Source organism: Lynx canadensis, chromosome D2, assembly GCF_007474595.2.
Source record: "Lynx canadensis isolate LIC74 chromosome D2, mLynCan4.pri.v2, whole genome shotgun sequence".
Lineage (NCBI taxonomy): Eukaryota > Metazoa > Chordata > Mammalia > Carnivora > Felidae > Lynx > Lynx canadensis.
Genome location: NC_044313.2, coordinates 40,652,827 through 40,677,068, shown reverse-complemented (window position 1 = coordinate 40,677,068; position 24,242 = coordinate 40,652,827). Strand labels below are relative to the sequence as shown.

General features: G+C 46.8%; 1 protein-coding gene across 1 annotated transcript in view; it reads right to left on the bottom strand.

Moving 5' to 3' along the window:
- The window catches only part of VSTM4 (V-set and transmembrane domain containing 4), a 99,356-nt gene that overhangs the window by 49,488 nt on the left and 25,626 nt on the right, over window positions 1-24,242 (bottom strand). The window contains exons 3-5 of the mRNA XM_030335443.1: window positions 17,358-17,426; window positions 8,049-8,156; window positions 1,509-1,542 (exon numbers count right to left, since the gene is read on the bottom strand). Of these exons, the coding sequence (XP_030191303.1) occupies window positions 1,509-1,542; window positions 8,049-8,156; window positions 17,358-17,426 (211 nt within the window). The remainder of the gene's footprint in view (window positions 1-1,508; window positions 1,543-8,048; window positions 8,157-17,357; window positions 17,427-24,242) is intronic.

The window sequence follows — 24,242 nt, the reverse complement described above, 5'->3', positions numbered from 1 at the left end:
AGATTTCTTTCTGTCATTAATTTATATTTAATTCTTTTGCTTAGAGAACAAACTTTGTATGATTTCTTACATACATAAACTTTTTAAGTTTATACAAATCTGTTTTCTGGCCTCGCATCTGGTCTATCCTGGAGGATACTCCCAGTGCACTTGAAAGGTGTGGTAGGTGGTCATTGGGTAGAGTATTCCTACTCTATGTGTCAGGTCAAATTGCTTGATCTTCTGTGCCCTTGAATTTCTGTCTAGGTATTCTATCAATTATTGAGAGTGGATCTTGAAATATCCAGCCTTATTCTAGAATCATCAATTTCATCTTTCACTTTTCTATTTTTCTTCATGTGTGTTGAGGCTCCGTTGTTAGGCCCATATACATTTATATGTGTTGTATCTTCCTGGTGTATTGTTCTTTCATAATTTGAAATTTCCTTCTTGGTCTCCAGTAATATTTCTTGCCTTAAATTATGTCTCATCTGCTATTAATTTAACTACCATCCCTCTTATTGTTACTATTTGCATGGTATTTTTCTCTTCTTTTGGGTGTTCTCCATTCTCCACTGCACATGCACGTTGCCTCAGCCAGAAACACACTTGCCCCAAATGTGACCAAACGTTCAGGCTAGTCAAGTCATTGGACCTCCCTGCTCGATACCCCTAAAAAGGTCACCTCCACTGACAATGCTGCTGAACGTGAGCATTGCACACTGCTCCAAGTCACATGATCCCCCTTCTACCACTGCTGGTGGTCCTTATGCCTTTCATGGATTCAGATGAAAAATTCACTGTCATTCAAATTTGTGTTTGCACAAATGTCGGTCACGTATGGTTTCTCTCTGATTCTTTTTAGGATTTTTTTCTTTGTCTTTGGCTCTCATAATTTTTTTCTTACCACCTTTGAGTCCTCCTTTGGTTGTCTCTGATATTATTTTCAGGGTTTATGGTTGTGCTTCGCAGGGAAGAGCAGGGAGAAATTGACCTATGCCATTGTGTCTAGACCAGAAGTGTCAAGTTTCTAAACAGTATGAGTTTGCAATATCTAATATAACTGTTATGTTTCCTGTAAGGTGTATTCCACAAGCTAGAAAGGTAGCATCTTACCACATATATTATTAATGGCCACATTCTGCATAGTGGGGCATAGGACAAGCAGACATTGGTGAAAGGGAATTAGGAGAATTGTGGTCACAAGGCATCAAAGTGGTTCAGTCCAAGCTGCTAGCCTCTTCCTAAACAGGGGACACGGTTCTCCAAAAGCAGGCATCAAGCCTCCTCCAGCATGTATGTTGAACCAGCATGAGCCATATTTTCTTTGGACCCTCTGGGGGTGATAACCAGAGCATGGAATCTAGACACATGCAAGGGCATGAAGGACACACATTTTGAGGCCAACGTGCAGACCAACATGCAGACCCCCTAGGTAAAGATACATATTTAACCAATTTCTTGGTAATATCGATAGAAAGTAAACTATCAAACAGTTTCATTTGAAGAAAGAAAGAAAATATTCCTACCTGTTCTGAGGACATTTCACCAAATAATGTCTCACTGTAAAAAAAAAAAAAGAAGAAGAAGATGGTAAATAAATGTTACTTTAGATATAGAAGCTCCAGGAATCACCAGGAAATGCAGGTGCCCAAATGTTGCCCAGATGTTGATACAAGTCACCTCTTGGGGCTTTCATATTTCTCTGTGGATGAGTACAGCAGAACTATAGTTGGGACACTGCAGTGACTTGATAGTGTTATACTCCTGGATTGAGCCAGGCATGAAGCCATATACCCCAGACCTCCTAGTTTGTTAACCCAAAACATTCTTTTTTTTTTTTTTTTTTGCCAAGCTAGGTTGAGGTGGGTTCTAACCTGAAAGGTCCTAGAGTAACAGAGTCACCCAACTTCAAAGTTTTACCTCAGTCATGAGAAAGCCTTTTGGGGAAACCTATTTCCACTTAGGTGCTCCTCTCTGTAATATGGGTTTTCATTCTCTGATCAGTGCTCTTCCAGGACTAAGTGGGGGTCCTTGGAAAAACAGTCTTAGAGCAAGACATCCTCCACAGTAGGTCTCATTGAGAAAAAAAAAACAGATTTTAGCTGCAGAGGAAATATAAGAATACTCAGGAAGCTATCCAAATAAGTGTTCATTCTATGCTCACAACTGAGTTCATCTCAAGCAGAAGTAAAGCCATAGGCCCTGGAGTTGGGTGTAGATCATTACACCAATGGCCCCATGAATCATACCTACCTGTATCTAACTATACTCCTGTGAAAGTCCCTCCCACACTGACCCAGGGCTTGGCCACCAGATGTGCTTTGGCCAATGAAACAATAACCAATATGTCACAAGCAAAGGCATAAAAGGCCCTTGTGCCCTGATATTTGCTCACTTTCTCTCTCTTGTCATAGGAAACTCTTCTGTGACCACATAAAGAAGCCTGGCTGGCCTACTAGAAGATGAGACCGCATGGAACAGACACAAGTCCCCCCAGCTGATGCCCCAAAGCAGCCAGGCCCCAGCTCATCCACCAGAAGACCACAGCTTCAGGAGCGACTCCAACCAAGACCAGAAGAACTGCTCAGCTAAGCCCAGCCCAAAGTGCTGACCTATGGAATTGTGAGCAAATAAAATCATTGATGTTTTAAGCTATGACACTTTGGCGTGATCTGTCCTGCAGGTGACCAGGGCAGGTTCCAGACCAGCATGACAGAATCTCAATGTTAGAGAGGGTTCTTTAGGTTCACCTGTTCCAACCCCTTATTAGTACGTACATTCCTTCTGCATTCTGTTTACTGAGCACCTGCTCTGTGCGGGATAACTTCCAGATGCAGCAATAATAGAACCACAGTTAGTAGTTACCGAACAATTCATATATTCCTGGAATTACTCTAGATGTATTAAATAGATCAGTGATCATTAGTCTGGGATCTGCACACCATTGGGTACTCTTAGGAAAGGCAGTTTTGAGGAAAGCAGTTTCTAGATCCTCACCTACCATGGTATTCTTTCCTCAGAATTCATTCTCCTGAAACATGCCTGAGTTCTGGCTGTATTCCTTTCCCTCCCTCCTCATCACATCATCCTTTCTCTGCACAAAATTGAACGCACGCCTCTCACCCATCCTGGCTTGTACTATGGAGACTTGTCCTAAGGGTAAATAGTAGGCACCAAACAAGAAATGATTTGAAACCTTGGTGCCGGTGTTGAGAAAGCAAATGACCAATGGCTGGGCATCTAAACCTTTCACCAGCAGAGAAGTTTCCAATACTTTGCTTTCAGCAAGGATTAAATAATAACCTAATCCAGTTGTCAGCTGGGAGAGTATTAAAAATCATTTTCAATGACTGATCACTATATGACTTCGGACATGTAACTCCGTAGTACACAAAGTACTGAATAGTATAAGAAAACTTCATCCATTCCTGCCTTCTTTTATGCGGAATGAAGTATTTCAGGGTTAGCATCTATGTAAAAAGTAGGAATAGATTTGGTGCTGAATTCTATTACTAAGCAAATTCATACAAGGGTATATGAAGTAAACTACAAATCTACTTCAATAAAAATACATTTCCAATGAAATGTTCTCCGTATGGTTATTATCAAAATTGATAACATCATCATGGAGTTTTGATTCTTTATGCCCGTTTTCTAGATCTCATTAATTATGTAATATTGGTAACTCAACACAAAAACAATTAAAACCTAGAAACTTATGGAATAAGGAAATTTTAAAATCCTTAATTAAAATCTTTATACACATTTTTACGGAGAAGTATGAACAAAAACAACTGTAATAAAGTGGGAAAAAATCTTGTGGTGGAAGTGGCTTGACGATAAAAGTTCAAGGAGAAAAAGGAACAATATACAATTTCCAACAGTTTCTTTTTTTTAAGTGTATTTATTTGTTTGGGAAAAGACAGAAGCATGAGTGGGGTAGGGGTAGAGACAGAGGGAGCGAGAGAGAGAATCTCAAGCAGGCTCTGTGTTGCTAGTTCAGAGCCTGATGCAGGGCTATCTAGCAAGATATCTCGCTATCTATCTGGCAAGCTCTAGGAAGCCCTGTTCCAGGGCTAGAGTTCCAGCATATCACAAAGAGCAGAGATATCACAAAGAGCAGAGACCAAGATATCACAAAGAGCAGAGACAACAGGGTTAAGCCCCTCTCTTTCCATCTGGGTCTAGTGAGCCTTCAAAACTATCCTTTTAAGGGGCACTTGGGTGGCTCAGTCCATGAAGCATCCGACTTCGGCTCAGGTCACGATCTCACGGTTTGTAAGTTCAAACCCCGCATCAGGATCTCTGCTGTCACTGCAGAGCTTGCTTCGGATCCTCTGTCCTCCTTTCTCTCTGCTCCTCCCCTGCTCACGTTCTCTCTTTCTCTCCCCAAAATAAAATGAACATTTTTTAAAAACTGCCCTTTTGAAAGCTCAGACGGAGAAGGTTGGGGGATTGTTGGGGCCATCTCAAAGCAGCGAGTCTGGATTAATTCCTGAACAAGTAAAGGCCATTCGAAACCAGTGTGCTTGGGGAACCATTAGAATAACTCAGGGCTTGGTCCTGAGCCATCAGGATTGGTGCTTTCCAGGGTGAGTCAAAGCTGCAGAGGCCCTGGGATGAAGTTCCAGGTACCCTGGCACTAACAAAGAGCCAGGACGAAGATTCACAGCTTGGGAGGAAGTGGAAGGCAAGTAACACATCGGTGCAGTTAAGTCCAGCTCACGTGAATAACGAGCACCCCAGGAAAATGAGGCAGCGCAAGGCCGGGGGTGAGGGCAGGGCAGCAGGAAGGCTGAGAGAGAAGGACACTGGCCCTCTGGCCTCCCGGCTTCCGGGATGGGCTCTGTTTATTTCAGGGCCCCTCCAGGGGATTTCGTCAGGAGTGGGGACAGCTACTCTGATATCCTCTTTTCAGACAGATCTTGCCAAGGGAGCGGGAGAGCAGGTGCTGGGCTCACCTCTGCTTTGCACATGTATGTGAGCAGCCCATGAACCTGGACACTGTGTGGTTCTCACACAGGCAAGAGAGCTTAGCCTCCCTCCATGTGGCCAGGGTGCAGAAGGCCCAACACACACATGGTTGCATAGAAAACGCAGACCATGTCCATATGACAAGGGGGTCTGAGCCTGATTCTATATTTGTGGGTTCAGCAAGCATATCTCATCTATGAATTTCATTTCCAGAGAGTAATGAGATCCTTTTGGAATACTTGTGACAGAAGGGAGGGACAGCGTAGGACAGAGTTCAGAAGAACCGGCTCTAAGGCCTTGCTACTCAAAGTGTGGCCTCACACCTGCAGTGGTGACACCATCTGGGATCGCATTAGAGGTAATGAATCAGAATTTCATTTGAGCAGGTTTCCCAGGGAACCATCTGCTCCTTAAGGTCCGGGCAGTGCTGCTCTAAGGCTCCGGGGTCCAGCTGAGGGGTAACATTGAGCCCACCACAGTCCTCTGTCCTTGGCTCTACAGTGTGGTGGGGAGGTGCCTGGCTCCTAGGCCACGTGGGGCAGGACCTGCCTGCCAGGGCTACAGAAGGGCAGCTCCCTAGGAGCTGCGGGAGCTATGACTGCTGTTCAGGAAGGACCTTAGCAACAACCACCATGGAAGGCTGAAGGGAAATTCCTTGGCAAGGCTGGCCCCCAGATGGCGAAGGTTTTCTTGAGGACAAATGTGGAAGGCTCGGGATCAGGCTGGACGTGGCCTCTGCCACGCCCTTGTTTCAGGACTTTTCAGGCTCCTCAGCTGTGTTCTCTCTCAAACGGTTGCAGTGGGGACTGTCATTCCAGACAGATGGTGAGGATGACACAAGAACGTAGAAGAGCGAGTGAGCAACAACAGTCTGGCCTGCCGCAGGCGCCCAGGCGAAGCTCTTGGCAGCTCGGTAAGGCTCTCGGACACTGTGTGCAGGTGCACACGAGGCTGTCCTGCCCGCTCCAGGAGGGACGAGGGCAGTTGGGATCTGGGTCTCTAGCGGCTCTGAGTGAAACCCGGAGGGTGTGTCTCAGTCTGCCTTGTTGGCCCTGAAGGGGAAGGATGTCTCCTGAACCAACTCCCTTGCTTTGTTTCCCCGATTCTGCCTAAGGCCTAACAGAACCTGCAGCTCAAGGCGCACTTCTCTAGCATGCTCCTTACACGGGCAGAGGTGTCTTTGGAGCAAAACGGGCTTGGAGACTGCCCAGGCGGCTTCCGAACTCCAACAGGTGGGAGCAAAGCAGCTGGGACACAGACACATTTGTTCCCCATTTGTTGAGCAGCTGTCGCATGCCAAATTCCAAGGAGAAGGGAGGAGGCGAATGGCCCGTGACTCCCGTCGTCTGCAAGGGCGGCGAGCGCATCCGTACGTGTACAACACGTGCCGCAAGCCCGTAAACGTGGGCAAGGTCTCGGAGCCTCGGAGCCTGGGAAAGCCCCGGCTCTGTTGACAAGGCAGGCAGATAGCGAGGATGAAGGCAGCTCTCGGGCTCCACAGAGACTGTGCGGAGCACAGTGGGAGCGGCACGAGCTGTGAAGGAGAAAGGTGTGGCCACGGGCCTTGCTCTGTCCCTGGAGCTGAGTGTGCCAAGTGTCTCTGTGCACCTCTCAGGATCTCTGTTGGCCTGGAGGCTGACCTCCAGGCCCTGCCCTCTGGCTTGGGGTCCGTGAGACCAAAGCAAAGCAGAAGAGGAGGGAGGGAGAAGGAAAGGGTGAGGAATGCATAGTCTTGGCTCCCTCCCTGCGGCCTCCTGGTTTGGCACCGCCTGGGTCCCTCTTCCGCAGCTCCTGTTGGTGACCCTTCTCCCACAGCTACAGCTCTTGAAAGTTCTGGAACCGTCCTCCCCTTGTCTCCTAACTCTGTGCTGCAAACAGCATCCTGCAGGCTGGTCCCTGAGTGTACCCCCTCCCTCCCTGGTCCCCTTAGCCCTGCCCGCACTTCGGCCTCAGCGGAGAGGCTCTCTGGAAGCAGGGCTTGGTTTCCCTGTTTGAGTGTCCCCTTAGACCGCGGCCACCAAATCTGACACTTCCCAGCTTTGTAACCTTGCGCTTAGGCGTAACCATAACCACAAGTTATCATACACACAGGGCACTTACGAGGGTCAGAATGTGTTAAAGTTTTTGTTGTTGTCGTTGAACTTAATCCTCATAATAATCCTAAGAGCCTGGCACCCTACTGCATTCCCATTACTTAGATGGGAAAGGTGAGGCAGAGCGGGTAAGTCATCAGCTGGTAAGTGAAGAGTTCCCATCTGAACCAGAGCCAGCCTAATTCCAGAGCCCAGCTATCACCCACATCATCTCTGGGAGCTACAGCGTCTGCACCCGTTTCGGGAATCCGCAAGGGGGTGCAGCCCGGAGGGTGTTTCAGAGGAAATGTACAGGATCTGGTGGAAATGTGACATTGAGGCTTGGTGAGAGGTGGGGACTGAAGAGGGAAAGCAGGCAGCCTTCATAGAAAGAGAAGAATCAGCGTTCCCAGAACAGGAATCATTAAGAGAGAAAACGCAGAGCAAGAAGGGGCTGAGGACACATTCCGGGCATCAGGGATGCCAACAGGAAAGGAGATGGAAGGAAGTGAACACTCAGGCCGGGCGGAGCCTTCCTAACCCCACCTGCCTGCCAGGCACAGCGCCAGTACTGTGAATAATAACACTCACAACAGTGTGCTAACTGAGGAAGGCAGTGTCTACCCCATTTCATTTCGCAGATGAGGAAACTGAAGCTCAGGGCAGTTCAGGAATACACCTAAAACCGGTCTGTGGCAGAGCCGGGATCAAACCCAGGTTCATCTGACTCCATAGCCCCTTCTAGGAGAATGAGAGGAGTAAGGGCCACCCCCCCCCCCCCCCAGAAACCACGGGAGGAAGGGACCTGAGAAAAAGAGGAATTTAAATGTGGTCACAGTTGATTTTAGCGGAGTCTCAGGGAGACACAGCTCCTCACTCGCTGTACTCACCAGTCACAGGTAAATAATCCCTGACTCACGATGCATTTTTCAAACAAGGTTATACTTTGCCCAACGTCTTCCGCCTGTCTGTGGTTTGGTAGTGCTCCCATTCCAGACATGACCTTATCTATCCGCTTACCTCTGGATTTCCTCTTGCTAAACACAGACTGCCAGATGATGGTCAGGGTGAAGAGTAGGACGCTGAGAATCCCCACACAGCACACGAGCACGGCGTATATGTAGATATCTGAGGGCAAGGACACAGCGGAGCACTGTCAGGACGAGCCAGGTCAGAGGAGATGCACCAAGTAAGATAAACTTCGTACGTTACCAAAAATCAACTCAAAATGAACCACAAGCCTAAACAGAAAATATGAACTAGAAAACTTTGGGGAAGAACACAGAGGAGAAAAATCTTTGGGATCTAGGACTAAGCAGAGAATTTTTAGACTTGATATGGAGAACATTATCTATATAAGGAAAACGTGATAAATTTGATTTCATCAAAATTAAAAACTTTTGCCCTGTAAACACCCATATGAGGAGGATGAAAAGACAAAACTACATACAGGGAGGAAATATTTGCAAACTGTACAACCAACAAAGGATTAGTATGTAGATGATAAAGAACTCTCAGAACTCAACAATAAAAAATAAACAAACAATCCTACTAGAAAATGCGCAGAAATGTACAGAGACATTTCACCAAAGAGAATATATGGTGGTAAATAACTTCATGAGAAGATGTTCAACTTTGTTAGCCATTAGACAAATGCAAATTTAAATCACAGTGAACTATCTCGCACACCTATCAGAATGACTAAAATAAAAAGCAGTGACAATACCAAATGCTAGCAAGGATATGAATAAACTTGGTCACTCAACAATATTGCTGGTGAGAATGTAAAGTGGTACAGCCACCCTGGAAAATAGTTTGGCAGTTTCTTAAAAGATACATCTACAAATGCCCTTCACCTCAGCAATTGCACTCTGGGAAAATGAAAACTTAAGTTCACACAAGAACCTGGACATGTATGTTTATAGCAGCTTTATTTGCAATAGCCCAAAACTGGAAACTGCCCAGATGTCCCCCAGTGGGTGAATGGTTCAAAAAACTGGAGTCTATCCACCACCCCCCCGCCCCCCAGCTACTACTCAGTGATAAAGTAACAAACTATTGACACATCTAGCAATCTGGAACCTCCAAAGAATTATGCTGAGTGAGGGGAAAAAATCCCAAAAGGTTACATACTGTGTGATTGTATTTGTATAATATTCTTTATTTTTTAAATTATTTTTTTATTTAAATTTTTTTTTCAACGTTTATTTATTTTTGGGACAGAGAGAGACAGAGCATGAACGGGGGAGGGGCAGAGAGAGAGGGAGACACAGAATCGGAAACAGGCTCCAGGCTCTGAGCCATCAGCCCAGAGCCCGACGCGGGGCTCGAACTCACAGACCGCGAGATCGTGACCTGGCTGAAGTCGGACGCTCAACCGACTGCGCCACCCAGGCGCCCCCAAATTTTTTTAACATTTATTTATTTTTGAGACAGAGAGAGACAGAGCATGAATGGGGGAGGGTCAGAGAGAGGGAGACACAGAATCTGAAACAGGCTCCAGGCTCTGAGCGGTCAGCACAGAGCCTGATGTGGGGCTCAAACTCACAGACCGCGAGATCATGACCTGAGGTGAAGTCGGCCGTTTAACCAACTGAGTCACCCAGGCGCCCCTATATAATTTTCTTGAAATGACAAAATTATAGAAATGGAGAACAGATTAGTGATTGCCAGAGGTCAAGGAGGGAGTAGTTGATGGGAAGCTATCAGCTGATGGGAGTTGATGGGTTTGGCTATAAGAAACCCTTGTGGAGATGGGAATTTCTGTATCTTGGCTGTATCAATGTCAATATCCTGGTTGCCATATTGTACTGTAGTTTTGCAAGATGTTATAATCGGGAGAAATTGGGTTAAGGGTACAAACTGATACAAGGGATCTCTATCACTTCTTAGAAATACATATTAACCTACAATTACCTCAAGATAATTTTTTTGAAGTTAAACCATGATCATATATGTCTCAGTCAATCTGCTATAACAAAACACAATAGACTGGGTGGCTTAGAAATAAACATTTACTTCTCACTAGAGCAAGGCGCTGGTAGAATTGGTGTCTGGTAAGAACTCTCTTCCTAGTTTGGAGATGTTTTCTCTTAACAGCCTCACATGGCAGAGAACAAAGAGAGAGCAAGCAGGCCCTTACGGGGGTCTCTTCTTATAAGGAAACTAATCCCATTGGTGAGGGCTCCACTGTCATGATATAATCACTTCCCACAGGCCCCACCTCCTAACACCATCATATTAGGAGCTAGGATTTCAACACATGAATTTGGGGGAACACCAATATTGAGCCCATAACAACGTTCATCCGTTTCTTAAACTCCAGTAATCAACTTTAACACCAATCTGATTGAGAAAATGCCAACTGCTCAGAAAGTGAAAGGTGGGGGAGAGCACATGGGTGGTTCAGTCGGTTAAGGGTCCGACTCTTGATTTGGGCTCAGGTCATGATCTCGGGTTCAAGCCCCACTTTGGGCTCTGTGCTGAGAGTGCAGAGCCTGCTTGGGATTCTCTTATTCCCCCTCTCTCTCAGCCTGTCCCCAGCTTGTACTGTCTCTGTCTCTCTCTCTCAAAATAAATAAATCAACTAAAAAATTTTTTAATAAAGAAAGTAAAAGAGAATCTGAAAGCATTCCTTTAACCTTCTATGTAGCAAAAAGCTACAGATGTTTGAACTTAGCAACAATATTTCTCTGCTGACAAATTTCTTTAGCCAACAGACATTTACAACATAGCCAGCAGCCACGACCAGCACTCTCCTAAGTGTAAGAAATAGAACAATGGAGATTTAAAAGCCTCATCAAGAAATCAGAGAGCTGCATGGTATTTGCACCAATAGGAGAGTGCGCCTAGTACTCGAAACACACAGAAAGAACTCAGCCAACCTGAGGAGGTCACAAGGAGCTTCAAAGAGGGCTGGAGCTCTGTGCTGAGTCCTATCTAAAATAACACAGAAGGGGCGCCTGGGTGGCCCAGTCGATTAAGTGTCTAACTCAGTTTCAGCTCAGGTCATGATCTCACAGTTCGTGAGATCGAGCCCCGTGTCAGGCTCTACATTAACAGTGCAGAGCCTGCTTGGGATTCTCTCTCTCCCCGCCTCTCTTCCCTTCCCCAACTTGTGCGCTGTCTCTCTCTCTCTCTCTCAAAATAAATAAATAAACATTAAAAGGTAAATAAATGAAATAGCATAGAAAATGCAAAATACATAGAAAGAATAAAAATATAGGGAGAGAGTGACAAAATTTTATCATATCAACGTAAGTGGCTTAACAGTACCTTATCATTGGCTACTCAAAATGTTTCTGTTTCCTTTCACAAGTGACTGTGATGGGGATTCACAAACCAAAACCCTGATGTACCTCTCATATTAGGTTTTTAAGATTAAGTTCCTAGAAGTGGAATTTCTGGGTCAACAGGAAAGTACCTCTGTAAAGCCCCTGGCACCTGGAGAAGCAGTTAGGTAAGTGCCCAAAAGGCAGGCAAGCTGGGGGAGGTGGGGGGCTGGCCTCCACAGTGAGCTGGAGAGATGAGGAGGGAGAATGGGATGGAATCAGACATCTCAGGTTCCTTTCAGCTCTGTCCTTCCTGCCCCCCTTTCCTCCCACCCCACGCCCCCCACCGCCCCGGGGAGTCCAGTCAGCACTTTTGCCCAAGCTAGCTTGAGTATGCTTCTGTTCATGGCAACTTAGAAGCCTGGACTAAAAGTACAATAGGTAGAAAACATAGTAGGGCTAGGCTGCAAGGTGAAAGGAACACCTGCCCTAATATTTAAGGGAGGAGGAAGGTGGGTAGGGTCAAGGAAGAGTCTCCTACAGAGGGAGACAGGAGCCAACCACAGAAGCAGAGGAAGACGGAAGTGAGAGTTCTAGAAGCCAAGAGAGGAGATGTAAGAAAGATTCTTTAATAGCATCAAGTGCTGCTGGAAAACATCCATTGGGTTTTCCTACTAGGAAGCTACGGGAAAAGTCTTGGGGGGGAAGCCAATTCAGTAGGATGGTGGAGGCCGAGCCAGATTACGGGGTGGTATGTGAGGAGTCTGGGACAGAAGCAGAGGAAACCCTCTCCCACAACTAGAATCAAAACTGCCTTTGAAGTTTTGAGAGACACCTGTGTCTCAGATGCATGGGCTTTGCAGGTTCAAATGGTAGAGACCTCGGTTGAGTGGTTGGAGGTAGGGGCTTGGGTCTCCGTTTAAGCAATGAAGCTCTGAGAGCTGGAGCAGAGGTCACAGACCAGGATTCATGACAGGCCACAGGATGGGCCAGAACACAGAGAACATATGGCCAGTCCTGGATTTGCATGCAGTTGAGCAAGCTGCTCGGGGATTCTGCCGCATAGCCATTTCTGGCACAAGAGGGTAGCAAATGATGTGGCCCCGTTGCCAGGCACGCAGACACGGGGCAGGTGGACACAGCATCTGCCTCGAGGGGATTTCCAAAGACGCAGGACCCTGGACCACAGAGGCAAGGGCAATTTAGCTTCAGTCTCGTTCTTGGTTGGAGAGACAAACTGTCACACTGAAGTGTCTGCACCACTGGAGCAGAGCAACGCCCTCCACGAACTCCCTCTTCCTCGCAACCCTTTCCCTGGTTTCGAAACTGCAGGAATCAAGCAGGGACAAGGTCGTGGTGAGAATCTCCCCCAAGCATCCCCAGAAGCATACCGTAGACATCTGTGGCCCGTTCTGCCCCAGCAGGAGGCGAGGGGCTCCAAGAGGTCCAAGCTCTGGTTTCAGATCACAGCCTCTACCACGTGGCACAAAGGGGGCTCTCCACAGGCAGCCGTAGCTGCAGAATCATCAAACATCTGGCCAGTCTGGAAGGCTCAGCTACACCGCCACGCACACAGGCCCCCTGGGCTGCGGACCCTGGCTGGCATGCCTCAGCTGCCTGTGTGGGAGTCCCCACGGGCCTAGGATCAATCGTGCCTGCTCTCTGTTATGTTCTTGGAGCTACAGGAACCTTAAAAAGTGTCACCTTGCAGGAGAAGAAAAGCTCAAAAAGAACACCTGAGTTTCCCTGGATCGGGCAGCCACCGGTACCCCAAGGTTCCAATTTTTTCCTCTGTTCCAAGCATTCCTTTTGCTGCATAAAGACAATCGCCCTGTTTTATCTACTCAAAACACTGAAACCATCTCCCGATGATTTTCTCTGCAAAGGTAAAACCCTGAGCCATTTCAGCCAGGGTCACAAACACCTCCATCCAACACCACCTTTCCTCCCGGATGAGCCAGAGCAAAGCTGTGCCCTGCCGAACTGAGAGCAGCAACAATGTTTCAGCCAGCCATCCTTGGGCTGGAATGCCCGCCCAGCGTTGCTGTATCTTCTGACTTCCCCTTAACTTTTATGTAAACACTTCTCTAATTATACACGTTGGCGCAAAGGTTTTAAAAAACTCAGACCCGGCCAAACAATGCTTGTCTGGAGGCTGAATCCAAGCGCTCAGATCCACATTCAACAAAACATCTGCACTTAACCAAATCTGGGATTAGCTTTTAAAACGCCACACATTACCTGCACGCTCAAAATAATTCTCAAAACCTTGTTATGTTCCTCAAATCCGTTTGCAGTTTTGTCTTTTGCCGCTGGCCTTCCAAAGGCACCGATGTCATTTTTAGACGCCACTGCAAGCCACCATGCAGAAAATGTCTCCCTACCATCCCCAACCCAGGCCTCCCCGAAGCAGATGGCAGGGCCGGCAGGCTGGAGTGACACTCACGCGGCGGGGAGGCCGAGACGGGGTGCACAGTGTACTTGTGCCAGCTCCCGCCCTCCCGGAAAACCAAGCCACCGCAGGGCAGGCCAGGCAGAGAGGCCCCAGTGAAAGGCAGGCGGCACCTGTTGCCAGGCAACCCTGAGGCCGGCCGGGGTTTGGGGGGGGGGGGTGCTGTGAAGCCCAGTGACCCCAGCATTCCTCAGCACAGTGAAGGGACCACCTCTCGCCAGACCGCTGACTCTAGAAAGTCAATGTCAGTCCTCCACTCTCCCAGGGAAAATGCAGATGCCAAGATCTCAGGTCTAGGCAGCAAACTGTATGCTTCTGCTATTTTTTTTTTTTTTTTTTAAATCCAGTTTGTAGTATCATCTTGCTTGGCGAGAAATACCTGAGCAACAGCCCTGAGGGATTTTAACTCACTCCAGCATCTCACCAAGAGGCCTGACGATACTGGTTTTGTGCTGTGGGCGCACGGCCAGCTGAGCCGAACCCCGGGAGGATGGAGGTCCCCCCGCACTCTCTGCAGCAGCCCTTCCATCCAGGAACAAAAGGGCAAAGGCCTGGGCTCAGGCGCCAGGGAGTTTCATCTGTACCCGTAACCTCGCCAATGCTGTGGCTGGGTTAAAAAAGCAAAATGCAAGGCCGCTGCTGCCGAAATCACAGGGAAAGAACACTGGAAACAGCTGCTCTGAGGCATTTTACATAGTGAGGATTCCAATTATGCTTTTCTGAAGGGACCTCATTCTCTGTGTTGACAAGTAAGCCCACGTTGGGCTCCGGCTTTTGTGTAGAGTTAGGTCGAGAGTGACACTGATTTCCATAGCTACATGTGAATTATAAAGTACTATTAATCATACAAAGCGTTTTAGACACACTGATTATGCTGCAAGGCATGGTGGGACCAAATGCTGCAACCTTTCCCAACATACCAAGTTTTGTTTTTTGTGCCATGTTGTCTAAATATGGTCCTCAGACCACTGGTACTGGGGAAACACCCTGGGCCCCAATAAAGTACAAATGTTTTGCTCACTTCCTAAATGCAATAATCGGATTCTCGGTGGGGAGCCCAGAACCAGGGTTACTAACAACCCCCCAGGAGATCTTTATGGATCTGATGATAAACAGGGCTCCCGCTGTTACAGCTGCCAGTGACCTACCTTAGGGATGCCCTGGATGTCTCTATACTTCTCCCCATCGTAGGGCCCGGGGCCCGGGTCATGGGGCAGCTCCGAGGAACATGGGGTAAATCAGTTGTTTACTACTTTGCTCTGTGTGGATTAAAGTTGCTTTCATCTCTTTGCTAACAAACAGGCATTCCCTGAATGAAAGGCTGAGGGAGAGAGCTGGGGATTATTTTGCTAGGAGAGGGTCATTAAATAAAAAGACAGCTACAAAGCCTGCCTAAGAAAAGGCAGGGAATGCAAAGAATCGCTGTTGGAGATCACACGATCTGAGAAAGAAAATGTTTGAAACCTAATGGCCTACCTGGGTGACACCTTCTGGTTTGCAAATAATGATCACAATTATGATTATATTTTTCCTAAGAGAGCAAGTGCCTCCATCCACTGCTTTTAACTGGCTATTGAAAGAGGTGGGTTTAGATCCAAGTGCCTGCCCCCTCATTGGGCAAGATCTCCTTCCATCACATCTGTTAGTTAACTAAAGGTGATGGGAGGCCCCCAAGGCACACACATGTCCCTAGATCTGTTTGGCAAGGTGATTTATCATCAGTAAATGTCATGACTTCACAAAATGTCACCTTTCACAATTTCCTGATCACCTTTTGACATTAATCAGTTTTTCACTGACCAAAGACTCTAAGAACTCACAAAGTACATTCTTTCATTGCTTTTGGCCATAATCCTCATCTACTTTGTGATAATAATTTCTGTGAACCTTCCTTACTCCAAGTAAGGCAAGGTGTCTCAACCTCGGCATTCTTGACATTTGGGGCCAGATAATTCCTTGCTGTGGGAGCTGACCGGTGCATTGCTACAATGTTTAGCAGCCTCCCTGGCCTCTTCCCAACAGATGCCAGTAACATCAAAATGCTAGTTGTGGCAACCAAAAATGTATCCAGACATTGGCAAAGAGGCCCTGGAGGGGCAAAATCACCTCCTGCTGAGAATCACCACTCCAAGATTCAAACCTGAGCGCATCAGAATCACCCAGAGGTCTTATGAAAACCCCGATTGCTGGGCACCACCCCTAGTGTTTCCGACCCTGTAAGTGAGGGTAAAGCCCAACAGTGTGCATTTGTATCAGGCTCCCAGGGAATGCTGATGCTGATGCTGCTGGTCTGGGACCAGCCAGGGCTGTATGCTGGGATCACCTGGAGAGCTTTAACCAAGTCCCAGATCAATCAGAATCTCTAGAGATGGGGTTCAGGCATCAGTGCTTTTAAAGGTTCCCAGGGGGCTCTGATGTAGGCTGAAAATCACTTGCTTAAGGTTTTCAGACTGTTTCCAGAATCCCCAACTCCGTATGAAACCTGAGATAAACTCTGTCACAGTAGGTGCACATTTCATTTTTTTTTTTAACGTTTATTTATTTTTGAGACAGAGAGAGACAGAGCATGAACAGGGGAGGGGCAGAGAGAGGGGGAGACACAGAATCTGAAACAGGCTCCAGGCTCTGAGCTGTCAGCACAGAGCCCGATGCGGGGCTCGAACCCACGGACCGTGAGATTATGACCTGAGCCGAAGTCGGACGCTTAACCGACCGAGCCACCCAGGTGCCCCTGCACATTTCATTTTTTACATTGCAGTAGGAATTCTGGAGCCAAAACAAAACGAACAAGCCCAAATTATACAGACTGGGCCTTTCACCTCTGCTCTTTCAAAACCCACAGGCTGATACCACCGGGCATTCCCACTCCACTCTTTAGTAAATTTAGGATAAGAAAACAACTTGACATCACAGCACAACTAAGACTTCAGGCTCCTTTTGTTAGCTAAAGTGCAATAAGAAGTTACTCAAGTAAGAGGGAGGAAAGGTATCAGCCGCAGGGAGGAGGGGAAGAGACCAAAGCAGGGAAGGAATGAGGTTTGTTTCGCAGAACTAACAGGTCCAGCCAAGGAGATGCCCAGCTAGGTGTTTCCACCTGAGAGCCCCTTTCTAGATGTGTCTCTCCTGACACATCTAATGTGAGCCAATCTGAGCCAGACTGGAGCTGAGGACCTGCACAGAAGCCCCAGTGGCTGACCTGAAGTCACCTTTAGCTCTTTATACTAACATCTCCTCCTATGGGGGGAGTTTTCTGCCATGTTTTGAACATACAATCTATGCTCTAGCAGGTTGACACGGTAGGCCTGCACAATTGAACCAAAAGCGTCTATACAAACTCCCCTTCCCCGCCCCCTAAGGCACTGAATAAAAGCTTCCCGTACTAACCCCACAGGGAGACAGTGCTTTAAGAGCTAGCTCCCTGTCTCCTTACTTGCCACAAGTAATAAAAAGTCCTTTGCTTTCAGTATTTCCTTGGGTTGTGTTCAATTTGGTGTACCCCAAGTGGTGACCCCCCCCAAGTTTGGTTACACTTTCCTCCCATTCTACTCCTTTCCTATTATCTAAAAGCGAGGTGCATCTTATAATAAAGAAATATGCCAGGTCTACCTTCAAAAAATGCCCAGGTCTCTTTCTTTTTCTCAAAGGATGAATCTTCAGATGCTTTGAGGGAAATCACTGTAAGGCAAAAAAGAAATGGGATAGCATGAAGTGCAGTACGCTATGGCCCCAGCCCACACGGTAACCCAGAATGATGCCATACGGTATGTAGGGCACTCACCTTTATGAAGTAATTTTTCCATTTGCAAAACCACATTTGATTATCACAACTCACACATTAAAAAGAGGTGCAATGACTCAACAACAATGGAGGCACCAGTGGGGGGGAATCAGATTGCCCTTGTCTAAAAGCCAATAAATGGCAAAGCTGGGACTGGGTATGGCAGAAGTCCACTTGCCCCACATACTAGAAAAATAAAGAGTTTCCCGGTAGGAATTCCAAGAACCGAAATCATTTTAGTGGACACCTTTCTGGTTTTTTTTTTAATTTTTTAAATGCTTATTTTTGAGAGAGAGAGAGAGACAGAGAGAGAGAGAATGAGTGGGGAAAGGGCAGAGAGAGAAGCAGACACAGAATCCGAAGCAGGCATCAGGCTCTGAGGTGTCAGCACAGAGCCTAATGTGGGACTCGAACCCACAAACACTGAGATCATGACCTGAGCTGAAGCTGGATGCTTAGCTGATGGAGCCACCCAGGAACCCCTAGCGGACATCTTTCTAAAGTATAGTGCACTTGTTGGGATGAGCATGGGGTGTTGTATGCAAGCCAATTTGACAATAAATTATATTTTAAAAAATTATTTAAAAAAAAATAAAGTATAGTGCACTTGCCTGGGTACCACTAGATAGAGGAGCCTGAAGTCATCTGATGACTCAGGGTCTGTGCTCTGAGCACCATTCCATGCGAGACAGTCACGCACACACTTTGTCTCCACTTTTCAGGGATTCTGTTTCCTCTGTAGAGTTGTGGAATGGTGTTCAGTGACTGACTGACATCTCATTTACTGAATGCCTACCATGTGCCAAGCATCTTGCTGCCCTTGTGGCTACATGTTATCATATTTAACTTAATTCCCCCCAGAGGGCCTGGAAGAAAAATATCATTTCAAAATGGTTTTCTACAGTTTTAGTCAGTGGGTGATCACTGAACTTACCGCGCCTGCTTTCAGCAATCAGGGAAACAGAATTGAGCGACACAGCGTAAATCCGTGAGCATTACACTGAAGAGGTGGGAGCTATGGAAAGGTTCCATGCATAACAGTAATATAATTATAGGATAAAATTATAAAAATTAACCTGGCAAAAAAGCCCAAAACATCAAGGAATGAGATTATTGTCTGATAGAACTTTCTGGAGCGATGGAGATGTTTATGCCCATTCTGTACATGTAGTAGCCACTGGCCACCTGTGGATACTGAGAATGTGACATGTGGCTAGTCCACATGAGCCTGAGGAATTAAGTTTTTAATTTAAATTTAAATTTGAGTTTAAAAAAATGTTTTTTAAGTTTATTTATTTTGAGAGAAAGAACGAGAGCGTGCACCGAGCGGGGGAGGGGCAGAGGGTGAGGGAGAAAGGGAATCCCAAGCAGGTTCCAAAAAGCACTGTCAGCACAGAGCCCGACTTGGAGCTCCATTCTCACGAACGGTGAGATCATGACCTGAGCGAGATGAAGATTGGATGCTTAGCCAACTGAGCCACCCAGGTACCCTTTAAATTTAAATTTAGGGGCGCCTGGGTGGCGCAGTCGGCTAAGCGTCCGACTTCAGCCAGGTCATGATCTCGCCGTCCGTGAGTTCGAGCCCCGCGTCAGGCTCTGGGCTGATGGCTCAGAGCCTGGAGCCTGTTTCCGATTCTGTGTCTCCCTCTCTCTCTGCCCCTCCCCCGTTCATGCTCTGTCTCTCTCTGTCCCAAAAATAAATAAAAAACGTTGAAAAAAAAAAAATTTAAATTTAAACAGCCACCTGTGGTCAGTGGCTATCACACATCTGGGACCCGAATAGAAAGATAAAGGAGGTTGGATTGGAGATTGAATTAATATGAGAGGCAAGGCTTATGGCAGAGATCCTCTGAAACTTTGCCTCTATTTACTACCCCCCCCTCAAAAAAAACCTTTTGTATTATGTTGTCATGAATTACAATCTGAATTTTTCATCTTTTTACTTCCCTAGGCCTTGTACTGGGTATTTCCTATTGACCCATTTTGAAAATCACTGACCCCCTTCATCGGTGTCTAACCTGCTATTAAGCCCATATATTAATTCTTTTTGTTTTTTTTTTTTTTGAGACAGAGAGAGAGAGAGAGAGAGCACACTTGTGAGCAAGTGCAAAATGGGGAGGGGGTGGAGGGAGAGGGAGAAAGAGAAATCTTAAGCAGACTCCATGCCCAGCACCGAGCTCTATCTCACGACCATGAGATCATGACCTGAGCCAAAGTCAAGAGTCAAATACTTAACCAACTGAGCCACTCAGACACTCCTATTAATTATTTTTTACATTTAATTAATTTAATTCATTTTTATACATCCCAGCTCTCAGATGAATTTCTCCAGCTTGTCACCTAATTTCTCAACCATATCAATCATATTATGTCAATGCACGTGCCTGATAACTTTTATATCTGCATCACCCATAGACTTGTTTCCATTATCTGTTTTTGCTTTTGATCCTGTCTGCTTGCTTCCTAAGCATCCTGATGGATACTTTCTACATAGCAAGTGTCTCCAACAATTGGGGTCGCTAACTTCTCTACGCTCTATTTATCTAGGTAGTCCTTCAGAGAACAATTAGGATAGCTGAAAGATACATGTGCACATATAATTATGTAATCCAAATGTATTGATTAAATATAAACATGTAATTAGGATAGCTGAAATGCAAATTATTTTTCAGCTTTCTAATTTTTCTCAGAAGGCAGGCTTTAGTCTGCTATAAGCTGGGTCTGTCACAACTCAAGAACTCTCCCTTTAGAACCTAAACTCCTTAAAACCAGAAACTGGATCTTCTACCTCTATATCCCCATCATTGGCAGACTGCCTGGCAGCTGGTAAGTGCCTAGCAAATAGATGGAAAATCCATTTCTTTCTGACTGCCTCGCAAAGTAAGCAGTCTGGCCCTCCAGCAATGAACTCTTAGTGTATACCTGGTCTTGCCCATGGTATTAGAGAAGTCCCATGATTTGTCCATCATCATTCCTGCTTAATTTCCCCACTCACAGCTGACTTCCAGAGCAATCAGTCAGATTCTTCCTCCAAGAATTTAAGCTAAGAAATATAATATATATGGTTGTTGAGAGCGTTGGGGCTGAAAGAGCCTGTGGACTTTTGGGTAGCGGCCATGTTGGAAACACAGGCAACTGGAATGGAGCAGAGGGCAAAACCCACAAGAGGAAACTGGAGGTCAGAGGGCTCATAGGGCTGAGGACATGGTCTTGCTGGGGCACTAGGTCCCAAGAGGGCTTATGGAATATGGTTGCTATCCTTGCATTTTATGAGCTCCATAGCCCTAAACTATCCCTACCTTCCTTCTGAATTAGCTTGAATGGGCTTTCATAGCTTCAACTAATTGAGCCCAGGCTAGAATAAGCATAAAGAGACCCAACGGAGACAATACAGAAAGGAAAAACAGATTATCTCCAAGCAGCTGAGTTTTTAGGGAGATCGAAGATGCCCCTCATCATCCAGAGCCTTACCACTCCAAATATGATCAACAGACCAGCAGTACAGTGTCATCTGGGGGCTTGGAAGAAGTGCAGAATCACAGGGTCCGCAATCCAGACCTACTGGATCAGAATCTGCTTTTAAACCAGATACCCTGGGTCAGTCATATGCACTGCTTGAGATGCACTGATACACCCCAGGTTGAAAAAAATTAGTTGCCATTTTCTGGTTGTGTAACCTTGGGCAAGTTGCTTGGTTGCCCAGTGCCTTGGTTTCACAAATAGGGATGGTAAGTGCCCACTCTTAAGGGAGGCGTGAGAGTTTAATGGGTTAATATATGTGAAGTGTGCCTGAGACCTAGTGAGCCATATTTATCCACAATGATTTTTGCTCCATAAGAAAAGGGATTTTGTCTATTTTATTATTTTATTCACTGTTCCAATTCCTGCACCTAAGTCCAGCATGGTCCTTTGCTGTCGGCCCTTTGTTTCAGCGTGTGCATCTTCAATCATCCAAATGGTCCACAAGAACGGGTTCCTTGTCCTTGTTGTTAAATGTCTACAGCTCAAAAGGGCTGCCACTAGCAACGGCTGGTGTCTTCAGATCAGTTGATTCACTTTTCATTTTTTTCTTTTCAGAAATTGTAGTCATAACTTGATGTGGTCACTAACAATCGCTTTGCCTTATTTGGGATAAAAGATAACAAGGTCTCCCTAACCAATTTACAGAGACATGCGTTGAAAGAGCCAACAAACAGATGCTGAGCTATCAGGGCTCTAAGCAAGGAATTAATAGATGTTCCTCACTTTCCCCCAGTGCAACTGTTTTATGGGAAGATGCGGCAACTTTGTTTGCATATGATGATCAGCAACTCTGATCATAACTTTATCTGTTCCTACGAGAAAGAAAACTCTTGGGGTGCCCGGGTGGCTCAGTCTTGATTTCGGCTCAGGTCAGGATCTTACGGTTGGGCTCTGCATTGGGCATGGGATTCTCTGCGTGGGATTCTCCCTCCCTCTCCCTCTGCACTCCCACCTCAAAAATAATTGAATAAAGAAATAAATACAAGAACTAAACTTACACATTAAAAAAGAAGAAGAAAAGTTTTCACATGGCCTCTTCTGGAGCTTCAGAAATCTTCCCGGGCTTTTGCCATTAACTGTCTGGTTTCAGCCGCTAATCCCATGCTATCTCAAAGTGAATTTGATACATTGTCAAGCCATGTGGCTGAGTCCGCACGCTGCAAGGAAACACGCTGTGGGACAAGGCCAGGCCGACAGAAGGGCTTTGTAATGGACCAGCAGTGGATCGGCTGACTATTGGCGCCCCTCCTTCACGACACAGCTGCACCTGCGGGTCAGAAATTTATAGGGGCCGCCCTGGACACACTGAGTGGAAGAGGCCACTGCGGGGTAGATACGGAGGAGGATAAAATGCTTCAAGGAAACATTTTGCTTGACCAAGGAAAGAGTGGCAAATTTTCCAACCCCAGATTGCTCGTGTTGATCGAAGACTTTCAGAAATAAAATGCAAATTTCTTGATCACAGAGCATTCGTAACGGTTTCCGAGGAACTTAGCCATCAGAAGGCTAATCTTTCAAACAAGATTCAGTGAATCTATCACTATCAACTGCATTTGCTTTACCTGGTGACCCAGCTGGACTCTCAGATAATTGGGGAGAAGGCAACAGGGAGCCTTTCGTACCCAGAATGCTGGTTCTTCCTAAGCATCAGCTCAGCAGAGCTGAAAGTACTTACCTTCTGACGACTACCTATGATTGGGGGAGTTCCCAGCCTAATCCCTCAAAGGTTAGGAATTCACATGCACTCAGTCAGCCTTTTAACCAATGGGCTGTCTTGTAGGGTCATGATGGGGTGGGGGTGGGGGGCGCTTATGCTCTGTGCTGGGATTCCAAGGTTGGGATAGCACGTCTGTCACTTTCCTAAAGGAACCCTGTTCCTGCAGTAACCCTGCCTGACCCTCCCTCCACTCCCACATCCACTCACCTCCTACTCTCTAGGCAAGGGGGTTTGACAGGAGCCCCCGATCCTGGGGAGCTTGTGACACACTGCCCCTCTCTGGGTGAGAGGAATGTGGTCAAAGTCCCACTCAAGGTAGCCTCTGTCTTGCCACATGCTCTGAGACTGGGCTCTTAGCAAACAGCTAATGAAGGGGTGGGCAGCGTGCATCCCCTTGGGAAGTTCTCATTACCCCAGCTGCTGGGAGTGCAGCGAACCCTGCTTCCTGGGGAGCCCGCCTGTGGCCACTCATGTGCATTCTCCTCTTTCATCCTACCTGCACGGACCACCTCCACCCATGAGGTGTGGGTCCCAGGGCCCCCATGCTGGGCCGGGGAGACGGTGCCGAGGAAGGTAGCACAATGGACCAAAAAAAGCGAAAGGAAGTCCAATTAGGCCTCAGCACCAAACCGCTTTTCTCGGTACAGCTTTATCTGGAATAAAGTGGGCATTTCCATTTCTGTCCGACTCCCAGGCCCGTTTATAGTCGGTTTGGGCTCCCAGTGGAGAAAAGGAGTAAAGAGGGCTCGAAGCCAAGTCATCAACTGACCTACTGACGGCTTTGTAATTTCCTTGGGACCCTGTTGCCCAGTGGGAAGAGCCTGTTTGACTTTCTGGTGAGGGGCTGGCCCAGATGACAGAGCCGCAGGCTGTCTGGGGGCCTCTGCCCAAGACAGCAGAATCAGATGAAATCTAAAAAGGGGCAAGTTGTGAGACTCACTAGATCTCGGCCCCTCTGGGAAGAACTGGCTGAAAGTGGCTACAGGATCAAACGGTCTAGAAGAATGTGGCGCAGAGGCACCAAGACAAACTGATCCTATCAGCTTTGTGTCTGGAAAAAGCAGGCTGGGAAGAAAGAATCTCAGTCAAGCCCCCTGTGATGAGACCCGTGGGGAAACCGTCACTCAAAGAGGTGTGAAAACTGAGAGCCTTGATTCCTAACTTGGACAGAATGTCCTGCCAACTCCCCTGGGAAAGGCATGTTTCACAGGTTGTAGCAGACTGTGTCCCCTGAGTTTATGCCAAGACCCTGTGACAATGGCCTTCAGGCTGAGGCGCCTCCCACCTCCCTCTCTGGTCTCCCGTTCGCCGATAATACTGGCATCCTTATCTGGACCTGCATTAAGGCCTGACCCCATTATCTGTAGAACAGGTGGCTGACAATTTTTAGGGGCCTTGGAAAGGCTCCCTTTCTTCCCAAACTCTTTCTCATCTGCTCACTTGTGTCCCCAGCTCCTCTAACAAAGGATCCTAC